Genomic DNA, 17,311 nt, shown 5'->3' on the forward strand with positions numbered 1-17,311 from the left:
GAAATCTGTTACAGCAAACAGTTTAAAATCTACCATGTCCTTCATGCTTTCTGACCAAAGTCTATTCAGCTAAATCAGTACAGAGTTAGCAAAGCTAAAAACCTGAAACCATGAGTGAAAGATCTGATCCAGAAATTTATGTCTGAAGTGCAACAATGAAGGTAACTCTGCTTACTGTACTGTAGTATACCAGCATACTGTGGTATACTACACGGTATACAGTATACCATATAGTATACCATAGTATGCTGTGGTGTACTACAGCATACTATGGTATACTATATGGTATACAGTATACCGTGTAGTATACCCTGTAGTATACCACAGTACATGGTATACCACATGGTATACCACAGTATATACTACAGTATACCATGGTATACTACATGGTTTTCACGGTTCTGATGGGTTCTTCAGACCCACGGGTCGGTTAGGAGCTGCTGCTCAGCATATCAATGACCTCACTACTGTCCAGGCTCCAGGGGATACTGGTCCAAATTCACCCAAACCAACTCTCAGTTGTGTTAATTTAGAAAGTTCAGCTATTTTCTAATCAGCGCCAGTCTCTTCCCTCGTTGCCCTGGCAACCCCTGAGGAGGATTTAAAAGGGGGGCAACATTTCTGTCCTCTGGAGGGTCAGACACTTACTGAAGGAAGGAGTGAAAGCTACAGACTGTTTAAAAGCTCTAGACGTCCATCACGCAGCGTCCTGAAGGGAAGAGGAGCTCAGCTTCCTCAAATGGTGAATGAGTTTAAATTTCAAGTTCAAACTGAAGCCACTGCAAACAACACACCTGTTCCTGCCCAGGTAAAGTCTCATCAGCATCCAGTCGATCTGCGCTGCAGCGGTCCGGCAACGAGACGTTCATTCAGTTCAGGCGATAGAGAAGAGAAGCATCGATGAGCAGGATTACAGATATTAAAGGGCCACTGTCATGTAAAATTTACTTTTATGATCTTTGCATCATGGTCTAATGTTTCCTCGTCTAAATCATACCTGGAGTGTTGCCTCGAGTCATTTTTGCATGTTTGAGAAACCCTTTCATCTCCATGGCAACCAGTCACCTGTTAAAACACCTGGGTGGACCTAGCCCCGCCTTCAAGGCACAGCTCCCCCACTCAGCTCCTTCAGACTAGCCAGCAGCAATTAGCAAACATCTGCAGAGCTCATTAAAGGAGCTGCTTCAGAAAGAGCAGGAGTTTTTAAAGAGACAGAGGCCCAATTTCAAGATGTTATTTCAGGAAGTCAAATTTCTTTGAAGTCATACTTGATATATTTAGCAGTTTTATAACAACTGAAGTAACAGTTATTTGATTGTGCTTTCAAATGGATTATGTGCCTGGAAAACACGATCCTGCCTCTTTAAAATTGTTTTTCCTCGTTTCCTAGTTGACCCAAACACATCAGGAACTTGATGCAGAATTAAAGACAGATCCAGGGAGGTTCTTATTTCCAACACTTCTTCCAGAAACATGACCTGAGGCACTTCCAGGGCTGCTTGTGAAGATCTTTGGTTGTTTGATTGGTATTTTTTGTCAAAGCTGATGAGCCTAATAACAGTGGCTCCTGTGAGCCTGACTCTGCCCAGCGATTAGATCAGGTCTTTGAGGTGGTTGGAGGTTTTCCTGGACGTGTTGCGTCGTTATCTGGAGCGTTGATGAAGCTGACTCCACCTGCTGATCATTAAAAGCTGATTTTAGCTCCTGGTGATCTGCTGCTGAATGGGGCAGACGAGGAGGAGGAGGAAGGTGATTGATGCAGAGCTGGAGGAACAGAGTGTTTCAGGCCTCGCTGCTGTTGTTCTCATTAGTAGTGATGAGAGCTCGCCCCTCTGAAGCGAAGCCCCGAACAGACTGCCTCTGTTCGCTAATGAACGCACACACTGAGGCGACTAGACCTCCATTGGTCATACAACAGCGTCTCTGGGGCCGACTGGATGGGAACCAACTTCAGGCCCGCGCTTGTGTAACACAGAGGTCACAGGTTCGAATCCCACGTCGTTCCAGGAGGGGCTGCTTGTTCCAGACTTTACATCCAGATCACGCCCAGGTTAAAAACACGTTTCATGAGTTTTATGATGAGTAACCGGGTTTGATTTGAACTTTCAAAACGAGAAAAGTTCTTTACAGTTCAGCTGGAGAGGAAATGAGAAAACATTTTTCCCGGTTGCCTTCCAGCAGGAAGGTCCTGGGTTCGAATCCCAGCCTGGGGTCTGCAGTTTGCATGCCTGGTTTCTCTCCTGGTACTCCAGCTTCCTCCCACAGCCCAGAAGCATGACTGTTCTGTTTCATGCATGTTTCTGTCCTGCGTCTCTGTGATGAGTTGGTCCAGGGTGGACTCTACCTGTCGCTCTGGAGGTCGGCACCGGCCAATCAGGGCCCCATCAGGGCTCTGATGGGGACGTGCGGGTATAGATTATGGATGGACGGAGGGTCAGCAACAGAGTAAGACGACGGTAACGACACGCTGCGCTGCCAGACACAGTGGACTCCGACTGTTCATGCTTCAGGACTCATGGATGTTTGTAGAGAACGACTAAAATATTCTGAGCTCTCGACGTTATTGACTGATGTTCAGAAAGCAACCAATCCAGGAGCTTCCTTTGTTTCCTTTGGTACCGTTTGCCTGAACCACTTTGGGTCGTGTCCAACTTTTCACGCTCTGATCAGGTTTTTACTCGACACCAGGCCGTTAACGTGTCCATTTGTTATTCTGCCTTGCAAAGCAGAGTGGTGCTAGTTATGAATAATCCTTCTGAATCAAAAACAGATTTTTAACTGAATCATAAGAGGGTAAAAGATTTCCAGGCCTTTCTGAAAAGTTTCTGGTAAGTTAGTATCCTTAAAGTAAAACAAAACTAAGATATGTGCACCAGAAACTGAATGTGAACCTTTGAGTGCTTCGTGATGAACGGTGCGGTCCAAACGAGCCAAAGGTACGGTACCGCTCCACAGAACCAGTCCCTTAAGAGGCTGAAAGAACAAAACCTTCCTGTGAAAATGTTCTGGTTCTGGACTGAAAGTGAGAGAAAAAGCAAACATCCAAACAAAAGCTCAGATGTGGATCAGAACCTTTGGACCGCTCTGGATGGAGACGATAAACTTCATGAGAAAACGGGAAAAAAGTTTCCAGAAACTCAAACTCACCGTGTGAAACCGTCTGATATGAAGAAGCTCTTGTCTGGAAAACTGTGTGTTTCCCTCTTATGAGTGAATGCGCTGCCATACGTGTGTGTGTGTGTGTGTGTGTGTGTGTGTGTGTGTGTGTGTGTGTGAACAACAAACTAATCTGACCTGAATGTGTTACGTGCGCGCCAACGTGAACGCTCCCTGAAAACCGGGAGCACAATGTCGCTTTTGTTCAATGAGAAAACTGATGAGGAAAGGAGTGAAGAGGGGGGGATGCTGTCGCCATGGCAACGCGCTGGAGCGGGGGGACGGACCACCTCACACTGCAGACAGGAAACACTGAGGCCTGCGCCTTTGTTGGTCACACACTCCACACTGGGAAAGGGAGGCCGAGTCGTCCCAGAGGACGGACGGTTTATCAGTGCGCTCACGTCCAAACGAGCTGCTCTCTGCTTTCTGGTTTTGTCCGTCTGCCTTTGAGTCGATGAGAAAGCTGCAGACTCGTCTTTCTTTCCTCTAAACTGTCTCTGATCCTCCAAAATGAAACTCTAAATGGGACAAGAGGAAGTCGGATTCAGATGATTCACACAAAACTCCAAGAAAATCCACAAAAACCCATGAAAATAAACGGCTATAACTCAGATGTAGCTCCAATTCTACACAATAAACATGATTTTGATGTATTTTACCAGTTTGTTGGACTTTTATGAGTAAAACCCTGCTGAAAGTCGGGTTTCCTGCAGGCCAGACCCGACCTTCTGCGGGTGGCGCCCCCTGCAGCAGCTCACCTGTAATTACTGCCACAGGTGAGCTACTGACTCTGCTGCTGCTCAGGTCTCACACACACACACACACACACACACACACCCCACCAGGATCTCTCACATGGTGAGTGTGCTGCCCCCTGCTGCCTCTCCAGTAGAACTGCAGCTCAGCTGCTGAAAGCAGCAAAATGTTAGCAGGAATTGAGTCTGAATGGAAATAATAAATAAAAACATTAGGATATTAACTTGTTTCTCTGTAGAACGATGGACTTTAACAGAAATAATTTATAACTTGAAGCCCAGCAGCAGTTAAGCTCATTTCTTTCCTCCTGGCGTTTTGCTGAAACGTTTGTTTGCTTCTACAAACTGCAGCTGCTTCCATCCAAAAGAAGAGGCAACATGTTGAAGACGACGTCTGTCAACATGTTGCTGCATGGAGCTGGACATGCCGCCGCCTGACAAACACTCACCTGAGGAAGGCTTCACGTCTCCAGCCAATGAAACGGGAGGAAGCCAGAACACCTGAGGAAAGCCTCACAGCTGAACGATCTCAGAGGCTCAGCAAGAAAAACTGGTCAGAAACTAGAACATCTTCTTCCTCCACATATTTATCCTGACAATCCTGAAGATTTCCGGGTGGGAAGCCTGGAGGTTCATCACACAGCAAACCTGAATAATTCCCAAATCTTTTCTGGGTTTCAACCTTAAACATCGTCAAGAAGCAACTTAAACTGAGTTCATCTCCCCTCGTCTTCACTCCTCCATAAATGACCTAAAAGTATTTAAAGTTACACTGAATGTTGATGTTGCAGCTTTATCACATTTTACTCCAGCTTTTCTCTAAAGACTTTATCATGTAAAACCAGATAAAATGTCTAATCTTCCTCATTTTGCTCTCAGCCTGATCTGAACTTGACTAACTTTCAGCACATCTGTGCCACCAGTCACAATGCTGGAGTGTTTAAAGTCCCTGTTAAAGTAACAAAACTCATAATAACCAGTAAATTATTCTGCAACATGAGAAGAGTTAAAATCCCAGGCAGACGTGTTTACACGTGCTGGGGAGGTCTCTGCTCGGCCGGACTCTGTTACAGAGTCTGTTTCATCACAATTACTAAATGCACAGGTTCCCAAACTGTGGGGCGCGCCCCCTAGGGGGGCCGCCGCGCCCCAGGAGAAAAAGTTTGGGAACCTCTGACTTAATGTTTGAGTTTCTTTCTGCTACACATTTAAAGTGTTTTTCACTAATCTGGAGAGGATTTTCTTAAATATTTCTTATGCTGTTTAAATTTCAGAGAAAATGTTTCTGCTGGTTTTGATTTGGAGAAGAAGGAAAAAATAAAAGTGTTTGAACAGAATTAGCAAAAAAAGATATTTAGTCTCAGTGTGAGTTTAAATTAAAAATTTAATACGTGATTATAATGCTTCATTTAGTTCAACATGATGCAGATGTTTCATGAGATCACATGACACCGCTGGTCCAATCAGAAACACTGAACTCCGGTTAGACGAATCATAAAACAATAAAAAACAACAATATAAAACAAACATGAATAAAAATCTAATTCCAGACAGAAACAAAAACGTTTGTCCTTCAGGTAGAGAACCACACATCGGGGTTAGGGCACCAGCAGATTATTAACATTATTCTTCTTATTAATATCTTACAAAACCAAAAACAACAGTGCAATAAAAAGGTTTGAACGCCTCGCTGAGCGGGAGGAGGAGACGGCGGAGAAGCAGAACCAAAACGGACAGGAGGGACAGGAGGACAGGGGGACGGCAGGAGGACAGGGGGACAGGAGGACAGGGGGACGGGAGGAGGACAGGGGGACAGGAGGACAGGGGGACGGCAGGAGGACAGGGGGACAGGAGGACGGGGGGACAGGGGGACGGCAGGAGGACAGGGGGACGGGAGGAGGACAGGGGGACGGGAGGACAGGGGGACGGCAGGAGGGACAGGGGGACAGGAGGACGGGGGGACGGGAGGACAGGGGGACAGGAGGACAGGGGGACGGCAGGAGGGACAACAGGAGGACAGGGGGACGGGAGGAGGACAGGGGGACAGGAGGACGGGGGGACGGGAGGACAGGGGGACAGGAGGACGGCAGGAGGGACAGGGGGACAGGAGGACGGGGGGACGGGAGGAGGACAGGAGGACAGGGGGACAGGGGGACGGCAGGAGGACAGGGGGACAGGGGGACGGGAGGAGGACAGGGGGACAGGAGGATGGGGGGACGGGAGGAGGACAGGGGGACGGGAGGACAGGGGGACGGGAGGACAGGGGGACAGGAGGACAGGGGGACGGCAGGAGGGACAACAGGAGGACAGGGGGACGGGAGGACAGGGGGACAGGAGGACAGGGGGACGGGAGGACAGGGGGACGGGAGGACAGGGGGACAGGAGGACAGGGGGACGGCAGGAGGGACAACAGGAGGACAGGGGGACGGGAGGAGGACAGGGGGACAGGAGGACGGGGGGACGGGAGGACAGGGGGACAGGAGGACAGGGGGACGGGAGGACAGGGGGACGGGAGGACAGGGGGACAGGAGGACAGGGGGACGGCAGGAGGGACAACAGGAGGACAGGGGGACGGGAGGAGGACAGGGGGACAGGAGGACGGGGGGACGGGAGGACAGGGGGACAGGGGGACGGCAGGAGGGACAGGGGGACAGGAGGACGGGGGGACGGGAGGAGGACAGGAGGACAGGGGGACAGGGGGACGGCAGGAGGACAGGGGGACAGGGGGACGGGAGGAGGACAGGGGGACAGGAGGATGGGGGGACGGGAGGAGGACAGGGGGACAGGGGGACGGCAGGAGGACAGGGGGACGGCAGGAGGGACAGGAGGACAGGGGGACGGCAGGAGGGACAGGAGGACAGGGGGACGGCAGGAGGGACAGGAGGACAGGGGGACGGGAGGAGGACAGGGGGACAGGAGGACGGGGGGACGGGAGGAGGACAGGGGGACGGCAGGAGGACAGGGGGACGGCAGGAGGGACAGGAGGACAGGGGGACAGGAGGAGGACAGGGGGACAGGAGGACGGGGGGACGGGAGGAGGACAGGGGGACGGCAGGAGGACAGGGGGACGGCAGGAGGACAGGGGGACGGCAGGAGGACAGGGGGACAGGAGGAGGACAGGGGGATGGCAGGAGGACAGGGGGACGGGCTTCTCAAGACGATGGAGGTGGAGAATGGAGGGATGAAGATGGAGGAAGGTAAGGGAGCAGAGGACGGTTTGGGTTCAGGTTGTTAAAAGGTTTTTTAGATTCTGATCCAACATGGCTGCCAACGTGAAGTCAGGGAGGTTAAAACCGGGCCGACGGTTCTGGTTCTGCTGAATCTGTCTGATCGTCTAACTCTGACGGTTTCATCGATCGCTGCGTCTCCGGTCTCTCCGCACGATGAAGCGTTGAGCGTGTGTTGGCTTCATTTACTGCCGTGTCACGCAGAGACGATGTGAGTCTGTGAGGTCATCAGCCCAGCTGGGCGCCGACGGTCGACTCCAGCCGTATTCTGGTCTCACCTCAGGTTGACGACCTGCTGACCCGGATCGGCGCCGAGTGACACTGCGTCACGTAAAGGAGTCTCTCTGATTGGTTGATGCTCCGCGTTCAGCTGCAAAACTTCAGATTTTCCAACTCTGGCGTCGGCCATGTTGGATGTGCGCGCCGCGCCCACATGGACACGTTTGGTCTGATCGCAGCATCAAGTCGTAAACCAGCTTAAACTAAAACCTTAACTTTTCTCTGTAACGTGCAGCAGGAAGCTGTGGTGCTGGTGTTCTGACCCGTGAGCGTTTCCATGGTTACGCAGCAGTTTTAACCGTGACCTCGGTTTGACCCGGATCCATCCTGGATGGAGGCGGATCAAAGCGACTACAGGAGGTCCGTTTGGCTTCAGCAGCTCGTTTAAAGACAAACATCAGTTTCATTTGGTTCTGATTTAACTGAAATACTGGGAAACGTTGGTTCTGGATTAAAGTGTTTTTTAAAAGACTTTCCTGGAGTAGAACCAGCAGCCTCAACATGAACTGTTGGAGGGCAGGGGTCACCAGGAGCTGAGGGTGAGGCGGAGGTCATGAGGAGACAGGAGGGAGGGGAGGGAAGGGGCGGGGTCAGGGCTGGTGGGCGTGGCCCGTTCGGGTCGGGTCGTCCCTCAGGAACTCCTCTTGGTCCTGGAGTGTTGGATCAGCCACTGCAGAGTGATGTCTGCAGACACAGAGCTGGAGGTCAGGGCGACGCTGAACAATTCAATCTGACCGACAATACGAGCAAAAAACCTTCAAAACGCCTGAAACGCTTCATTCACTCAGCCACGTTTGTCATGAGCTTACAAACAATAAGTCACGACCAGATCAGAGCAAAAAGCTCAGACAGGTTCATTTGGTAAAAGTTCATAACCATGATTATTAAAATATTATTCTATAATAAATGTTTTCACCTCAAAGACCAACGAAACCTGCAGGATGAATTCACACCAAAAAGTTCTTTGGTCTAATTATTTGGTCCGGACCAGAACCAGACTTTAGTTTCTTTGTTCGGTTTGCTTTCACATTGAGCTTTTTCAAAGCGGATTAAAATATGTAAACAAAGTCACATGGGTAAAGATCAGTGCTCCTATTGGACAGAAATGATGGGGGCGGGACGAAACACACCTGGAAGTCCTGCAGCTGCATTTCCTGATGCTGCACGCTTCTGCTAGTGTGCAGCAGAGCTAATTTTTCACTTAGTACTTTAGTTACTTTGAAAGCATCTAGCGCACTTAGCTTCCCCTGGATAAACTCTGAGGCGCTGATTTACTTGGCTGTTTTGTAAACTTTCAGTTGATTAAAGTGTCGATGTTTTTGTTATTGACTGTTGAGAATTTATTAAGGAATTTATATTCAGGCTCTTATTTTGAAGTGGGTGAAGAGTGTTTATGTAGCAGTTCTGTTTCTGAAATTAGCACTATAGCTTCTCCTTCTTACTATGCTGGTGTAGCGCTTTAGCGTTAGCTGAACTAATGTCCAGGATTAGTGCTTTAAGATCAGAACAGCTAAGCTTTTAGCTGGCACTGCCTGGAACATCATTTTGAAAGTCAATTGAAGCTTCAGCTTCCACAAATTCGATGGCAGCAGCACCACTACGTGGTTCCAGTCCAGCCACTTCATGCAGGAGCAGCTTATTTCCTGCGGTTGGTTTGGCTTGAGGCCAGTTTGTGTTCACACCAGAAGCGGACTGCACCAGAGTTTGCTGTGAAGAAGATTGAGGTTTGGTTGTTTGAAAGCCACCAGGAGAAAAGGTCCAGACCAGCAGGGGAAACCAGCTCTGGTCCGTTTAAACAGAACCAAATGTGTTCAGTCCATCTTAATCCAACTCCAGTCTGTTTCTTTAGAAAGTCCAGTTCAGCTGATTTGGTTTGAATGCTAATTGACCTCTGGTCCTCCAAACCTCAGACTGGGTTTGGTTGAAGTGAACCCTGCTTTGGTTTGAATGCATATGTGAACGTCAAGCGGACCGGAGATCGCTCCAAGAGCAGGAAGTGGACTACAGCGCAGGGCATTCTGGGTAAATACAACCAAAACAAATACGTTAGCTTAGCAGAAGAAATGACTTGTGGGCTTTAGCCAAAGACAAAGAGAAATCCTCCATCCTTGGTTGGTTTGGCTCAGAGTGAGAAAATCTGCAGCAAATGAAAACAGAACAAATGTTCCCAATCAAACCGAATCTACCAGACAATCAGGTGGAAAACACCTTAAAAACTGTCCACAGCTTCGTGGCTAACCGCCCAGGGCGTCCCGCCTCCTACAAACTGACTGCTGATTGGCTCCAACATGCCTGAGGATATTAATAACCTCAGGATCTTCATCATCACAGCGATTTCACAGGTGTTGTGTTATCTGGTTGTTTTCATAAAAACTGGAAAGCTCCTGAGTTTATGTATCCAGTAATCATGCGCCGGCTGGGTGTTGCACGTATAAAAGTCCCCCCTGCAGGGTTCCACCTCAGACAATCCCAAAGTAAACCATGAGGTGTGTCTCCTGGCTGCTGCTGCCCTCCAGCTGCCCGGCGCCCTGGCAGACGTCCAGCTGTCTGAGGTAACCACATATTCAGGTTATATTAGCATCTGTCAAAAAGAATAATTATTTTTCTCCCCTTTCTCTACAAATGACACCAGGAAGTGGGTGAGTATTGAAGTGAATTTGTAATCCTGCATCTTCTTTAAGGTTTTATTACGTTCTTGTTTCCTTCAGGCGCTGCTCGGACGACTCTGACGGAGCAGGCTGAGATCGTGGACAGGCACAACGAGCTGCGGCTCACGTCCAGCCCACGACCAGCAACCTGCTGAAGATGGGCTGGAACAGCGAGGCGGCGACCTGCTCCATGAAGCACAGCCCGTCCAGCTCGCGGGTCACCAGCACCAGCGGCGAGAACCAGCTGGACCAACGCCGCCCAGGCCTGGTACGACGAGGTGCACGACTTCCGCTACGGCGTGGGCTCCATCAACGGCGGCGTAGTGGGGCTCTACACGCAGGTGGTGTGGTACGGCTCCAACCAGATCAGCTGTGCCGTCACCTACTGCCCCAACGCCACCTACAAGTGGCCACTATTGCCCCCCGGGCAACTACTGGCTGACCCACCCCTACAAGTCCGGGCCGACCTGCGGCGAATGCCCCGACACCGTGACAACAACCCCTGCCTCTACAACGACCAGTACAGCAACTTCCCCGAGCTCCAGCAACGGTGGGGCTGTAGCCATAGCGACGTGGCCTCCTGGTGCCCCGCCTCCTGCAGGCGCACCAATCAGATAATCTGAGCGTCCAACAAAGGTGCTGACTGCAGAAACCGCCTCGTTTATTAACCCAACATAAGAGCTGCAGGAGGAAGAAAACGGGTCCAGTTCAAAACCGCCGGCTGTTTGAGCCAATCAGGAGGCAGCTAGGTCAAAGGTCAAATGTGGTTTTACACAGTGACCCAGACAAAGTGAAACTGAGGAAAATATGGAGGACTGATGCTGGCAAAATTCACAATAAGTAAATAAAACTATAAATAAAGACAATAAAAAAAAATACTGAAAACAAATAAATAAATAAATGAATAAAAAATATTTCAGTTATAAAACAATAAATAAATGTATTAGGAAAATTAAAAATAAATCAATTTAATTAATAGATGAGTAAAGAAAAATAAAATATAAAATAAAAGGGGAAATAAATAAATTAACTAATGATGGAATAAAACTGCATAAAAAGTAAATATTAAGAATAAAGCAGAAAATAAATTAGAAAAGAAATAAATTGATGAGAAATTAAACTATACCTAGTTAAATACCATTAAAAATAAGAACAAAAGAAATCTAATAGATGCATATTGTGGCAAAACTAAAAAATAAAATATAGAACTGGAAAAAAAATTGATTAATGATGGAAAAAAGTATACAGAAAATAAAAAAATGAAATAAAAAAGAGTTTAAAAAAGAAAGAAAATCAATAAATGATCAAATAAAACCATTATTTTATTTTAGTGATGAAAATTGGGGAATAAAATTAAAAATTAGGAAATAAATTTAAAAATAAATACAGAGAACTAATGTACAAATGATTAAATCATTTATAAATACATTTAAAAAATGTTAATCTAATAAATACATGTTGCATTTACTTATTTTAATATTCATTTATTTATACTTTACTGTGTGTTTCTACACAGACCTAACCGATTGGTCGGCCTCCAATCTGTTCAACCAATCAGCTCCCAGGAAATTCCCACAAACTTCCTGCCTCTTCCCAGAGCCGCCAGAATAAAATTAAACATATTTCATTTTATGTTGCTGCATTGCTTTTCATCCAGTGCTGAATAATAACCAGTTGGTTTGTGTACATTTAAAAGTTATCTTGTTTTAGGTGATTAAATCTTTGCATTTTTATTTTTTTAATGGAAAGCACATTGTGTTCTTTCATGCAGTGTAAAGCAGGGGTCACCAACTCCAGTCCTACCATCCTGCAACGTTTAGATTCACCTCTGCTCCAAAATGTCTGAATCCCTCAGCAGCATTCATTCCTCTCTGCAATAGGCTGGAAACGAGCAGCTCATTTGATCCAGGTGTGTTTGAGCAGAGACGCATTTAAAAGTTGCAGGATGGTGGGACTGGAGTTGGTGACCCCTGCTGTAGATAAACGTGTGTGTGTGCGTGTGTGTGTTTACCAATGTTGTCTTTCTCCTTGCAGGAAATGGAGTAGCAGCAGATCTCTCTGTCCTGGATGGCCGACAGGTTCCTGAACACAACGACCCGAAACACTGAAACAGGCAGCAGAACAGCAGAACCCGGAGCTCCAACCGGACCCGGGGACCCACTGGGTCAGAACCCCTAGCTCTGACCGGACCCGGGACCCACCGGGTCAGAACCCCGAGCTCTGACCGGACCCGGGACCCACCGGGTCAGAACCAGTGTTCTGACTATCTGTGCTACCTCATCAGATTTTCCTGCCGTAGCACAGATAGATGGCTATGTCTATCTGTTGGTGCTACCCATCTAAAACTGCTACCGTCGTGTTTATGAACTAAAACTACAGCAGGTTTAATAAAAAAAAGAGTGTAATTAAACTAAAATATTTTCAAGTGCAGGGACAAAACGTCCCAGAAAAATAAGATATTTAAACGACTCTGTTTGCAGACACTAGACAGCAAACGAAACCATTTATAAATGTGTTTACAAGCTGCCTGTCATGTAAAATTCAAACATGAATACAGCAGCTTAATGAAAGCCACGAATGAAATAAATTAAATAAAGCTTAACGTCGTCTTCAATTAAATAAAACAGACGAAACGAAACTTCCACAGTTTGACGAAAAGAAATCTGCTGAGTCAGCAGAATGTGACGTAGCATCGATGTGCGCGTCACAAGGTATGACGGCTTGATGGGTAGCACAGATAGTTAGAACACCAGGTCAGAACCTCCATCTCTAACCGGACCTCAGGGACCAACAGGGGACCGGGTCAGAACCGGGTCAGGACTTACATCCTCTCTATGAGCTCCTTCTCATCCAGAGCGCCTGGCAGGTCCCGCTTGTTGCCCAGAACCAGAACCTGAGGACAGAGAGGAGGATGATGGGTTGGATGCAGCAGAACCAGAACCAGAGCATTCAGTGCTGAGCGTTTTCCGATCAGCATGTGGGCCAGAGGGAGGCAGTCTGTCGTTTCAGGAAGTGAAGCTCATATTTCACAGACTGTTTTATTTCTCTTCACAGAGAATGAAACCAAATTCAGTTTCAAATCTACAACGATTCACATTTCGCTTGTTTACAGGAAACTGTTTATAGTTTATTTTCATTCATCAGAAAAGCATAAAAAATAGTTTTTGCAAAAATAATGATAATAAAAAAATACTAAGTTTTGTGCCGCTGGAGTTAATTAAACTTTATATTTTTGGCCCCTAAGCCAAATAGTTTGGACAGCGCCGACTGCAACATTCTTGAGGAAAATTTCCAATAAACTCAGGGTTTCTTGGTGGCGCCGGGGCAGAGCACGGCCCCCGTATTGAGGTCTTGGACCTCATGCCAGTGGTCGCAGGTTCGATTCCCGGCCTGGTGACATTTGCCGCTTGTCTCTCTCATTGCCGTCTTTCCTGTCGAACTACTTTTAAATAAAGGCCAGTAGAGCCAACAAAACCTTTAAAAAAATTTCCAATAAACTCACAATTACGTTTTAGCGAGAAAAAAAAGGAGCAACTGTTGATTTTGAATAAACTTCCAAAAATCGTAGATAAACTGATAAACTGACAGATTCATCAGCAAGCAGATTTATAAAATTAGATTCAACTGTAGAACGAAGGCTCGTTCTACGCGTCCCTCTGCAGCCCACAGGGCCACATAAAAACCTGTGGCGGGCCGGATCTGGCCCCCGGGCCTTGAGTTTGACCCGTGTGTGATCAGAGCAGCCGGGTCAGCGCCGGCCCGTTTCTCTGAGCTCAGCTCTGTCTGCGTCATGTTTCGGGTTTTCTCACAGGAATCCCCTGCAGCTGCGGTTTGTCCAGCAGGTTGTGCAGTTCGTTCTTGGAGGCTTCGATCTTCTCCGGATCGGCTGCGTCCACCATGTAGCTGCAGCAGGACCAAACAAACGTCACTAACAGAAAACAGCAGAAATCCAGACAGCCGCCGCGCCAACAGCTTCCTAACGATGATTTAATCCTGGAAAAGATCCGAACTGAAGAGACGACCATAAATCTGCACAAAATGAAAACATGAATTTCCCCCCCGCCCTGCCGCCCTGCGCCGCCGCCGGACTTACACGATGGCACTGACGCCCCGGCAGTAGCGCTCCCACATGCTCCTGAAGCGAGGCTGGCCGCCGATGTCCCACAGCTGGAGACACAGAGACGGACATGAGAGGACAGAACAGGACAGGACAGGACAGGGGAGGGGACGGGACGGGGCAGGGCGGGGCGGGGCAGAGTGATGCAGGGAATCAAACTACCAACCTTGATGGTGACGTTGCCCTTGGTGATCTTCCTCATGTTGAAGCCCACCGTAGGAATCATGTCTTCACTGAACTGACCTGACTGAAACACACACACACACACACACACACACACACACACACACACACACACACACACACACACACACACACACACACACACACACACACAGTCATGTTTTCAGGTCAAACAGCTGACACTAGCAGTGAACAGATCCAGTTTTCTGGCCGATCTTTAAAAGTCTGACCTGCTCATTGATATTTTTTGACTGAAATGTTGCTAAATATAGAAAAGGTCTCTGAGTTGGCAGCAGTCAGGTGACTATTGTTACCCCCACTGGCTGAGTTTGGACCTTTGCTGACGCAGGTCAGATCAGAGGATGAGATCGGCTTCAATATGGACACATCGGCCGATAACCGATCTCACTACACCAAGGAAATCTGAGCCGATTGATTGGCTGGCCGATAAATTGGTGCACCATTACCTGAGACTGACGTTCAGGTAAGGCTGCTCTGACTCTGGATACTTCTCTATGAAGCTCTGGTTTGTGTTTTTCCTTCCACTAAATGTTCTGTTAATATGGTTATGGGACTGTCACAATAAGCAATAAATCAACTAATTGCCTGATAAATTAAAACAGTTTGCATGATTTATTGTTTTTGTCTTTTACCACAAACTACATGATAAAAGCCTTCAGTCTGCTAGACCTTTTTTTTCAGGACTTCATAATTCACTATATTTGTTTTGTTTATTTATTTTGGATGTTTATAATAACTTTTATTTTCAGTGTTAAATGTTCATTAGAAACTAAAGTTTACTGATCTTTGAGAATGTGTTCTTACAAAAATGATCAATTAATGAGCTTCTTTTAATCTATCATGCGGTTAATTGATTTATTGCTTATTGCACAGGTCTGTTTCTGCCTACTTCCTGCTGTCAGACGGGTTCTAGATAAATAGTTTCATCTTACCTGATTATGAATTGTAAAATTATAGCAAAAAGATCAACTAATCACAGTTATTTCATGGTGGAACAAATTTTATCACCACATATTTCATGACCCAAAACAGAATGAGTCTGAAAGGGGAGTAAATACTATACACATGACTGTAAATGTAGGATTTTTGCGACATTTAAAGTTTTTCTGCTTTTTCATTGGACATAAATCCTGATCTGTTTGATCCAGCAGCAGACTGGCGGCCTCCAGATGTTCCCAGATGCTTCTGTAACATCATTCCTCTTTCCCTTCAGCGGAATCAGACGGGATGAATCCACACAGATCCACCTGGAGGTGGAGGAACCCCCCGGACCCGACCTGCTGGACTCCACCCCGCCTGCCTCCAGCTGACCTCACCGCTGCAGGACAACAATGGACGCCGCCACATCCAGCAACACTCACCGCTATTACATTCACAAAGGTGGTCTTCCCGGAGTACTGCAACCCCACCAGGGTCAGCTCCATCTCCTCCTTCCAGAACAGAGCCTTGAACCAGTCCAGGAGTTTGTTGATCAGCGCGATCATCTCTGCGCTCCGTCCGCTACAGCTGCTCGGTTAGCTGCTAACTGGCTGCCCGGCCCGACGCTCCGCTTTCTCTGCCGCTGACAGCCGCTGAGACACCCGCTGACGGTAACAGGGAGAGCCACAGAGCCAAGCAGCCTCACATTAACTCTGGAGCTCCGGTAGCTCGGTGTTTTACTGCTTTAAAACCCACCGAGTGGCTTTTCTCTGCTGTTTACTAGCTGCGCCTTTTCCTGCTAGTGCCGACAAGGAGGAACCAACGCACACGAACACATCCGGTGGAGCCCTTCAGAATAAAACACAAAGAAAATCAATTGTGTCAAAACTTACAATAAAATACAATTTTTATATTCAAACATAATGTCCTTAGTTATTAAATCAATTCATGTAATCATAATGTGCCGATTATTCAACATAATACTAACTGTTTTGCCTTTTTGGTGATTTCAAATGAACGGGTAAATAAAACTTCCGCACTATTTCCGGTTTGGGTGGGGTTGTTAGAGGAGGCAGAGGAGAGCAGAACAAAGACGAGGCAGAAACAGAAAACATGTAACGAGTTCTAAAACACTGACCTCTGTTGGTTCACTGCATGATTCTGACGATCATCCAATTTTTTCTATTTATAGTCTGGGTACATCTTAACACAAAAGTTGTACTTTTAGTTCCCATTGTTCCCCATTAGAATATCATTAAATAGGATATGTTTCGCATTTTAAAGTAGTGAGATAAGGTTTGGACTTTTTTAGTTTGTTGTGTCATAAAATCATCCATCCATTGTCTGTTCCTGCGGGGTACACCTTGGACAAGTTGCCACAGAGACACGAAGGATAATTTAGAGCAGCGGTGTCAAACTCATTTTTGTTTTGGGCCAAATCAAGAACAGGGCCGGTTGTGCCAGAATGTATCGATAAAACCTGTTAAGATATTAATGAATTCTTAAAATTAAATAATATTGAACATCTTTTCCGTCCCTCCAGGATTATGAGATTGTTTTTGTGATTTTTTTTTAACTGTTTGTGGTGTTAATTTAAAAATATTTACGATATTGACGGACAATGATCTGACATCAATTAAGGTTGAGACAGCTGTTAGCATCTCTTGAACCCAAATGTTTTTGACCATTTTTGTGGAAAAATCTGCAGTAAACTCACAGTTATGCAATAGTACAAAAAAGTGCAGGGATTTGTTGATTTTTGCGTGATTTTCCTCGATAATTTGCAAGAAACTGGAGGAACTGATTGATGAAATCAAACAGAAAATACAAACTGCTTTGATTTGATTGATTAAATAATATTTAAGCACAGTGTTATCTTGACGGTTGGCACCAAAGGGCCACATAAAATGGCTACGGGGGCTGGATTTGGCCCCAGGCCTCGAGTTTGACTGAACAGTCATGTTTCTGGACAGTGGGAGGAAGCTGGAGTACCCAGTTGATGGG

The 17,311-nt window shown here is 46.9% G+C and overlaps 1 protein-coding gene and 1 pseudogene across 1 annotated transcript; one reads left to right on the plus strand and one right to left on the minus strand.

The window, feature by feature from the left end:
* Positions 1-7,821: 7,821 nt before the first annotated feature.
* On the minus strand, positions 7,822-16,153 carry LOC106909381 (ADP-ribosylation factor-like protein 8A). Its single transcript, XM_014975743.2, has 7 exons — positions 15,751-16,153; positions 14,352-14,432; positions 14,162-14,235; positions 13,878-13,971; positions 12,894-12,961; positions 12,080-12,150; positions 7,822-8,104 (listed from the first exon to the last, which is right to left on the minus strand). Exons 1-7 carry the CDS (start codon positions 15,871-15,873, stop codon positions 8,052-8,054), a joined length of 564 nt encoding a protein of 187 aa, XP_014831229.1. The 5' UTR covers positions 15,874-16,153; the 3' UTR covers positions 7,822-8,051.
* LOC148152615 (cysteine-rich venom protein TEL1-like) lies at positions 9,709-10,691 on the plus strand (annotated as a pseudogene).
* Positions 16,154-17,311: the final 1,158 nt, after the last annotated feature.

Source organism: Poecilia mexicana, unplaced genomic scaffold, assembly GCF_051168715.1.
Source record: "Poecilia mexicana isolate PSO_F unplaced genomic scaffold, ASM5116871v1 scaffold_23, whole genome shotgun sequence".
Taxonomy (NCBI): Eukaryota; Metazoa; Chordata; class Actinopteri; order Cyprinodontiformes; family Poeciliidae; genus Poecilia; species Poecilia mexicana.

Excerpts from the sequence above, each read along its gene's own strand:
- LOC106909381 (XM_014975743.2), bottom strand. The coding sequence starts at position 15,873 with ATGATCGCGCTGATCAACAAACTCCTGGACTGGTTCAAGGCTCTGTTC. Across the intron at positions 14,236-14,351 it reads AGGGCAACGTCACCATCAAG|CTGTGGGACATCGGCGGCCA; the intron begins GTTGGTAGTTTG and ends CTGTGTCTCCAG. Across the intron at positions 8,105-12,079 it reads CAAGGAGAAAGACAACATTG|ACATCACTCTGCAGTGGCTG; the intron begins GTAAACACACAC and ends CTGTGTCTGCAG.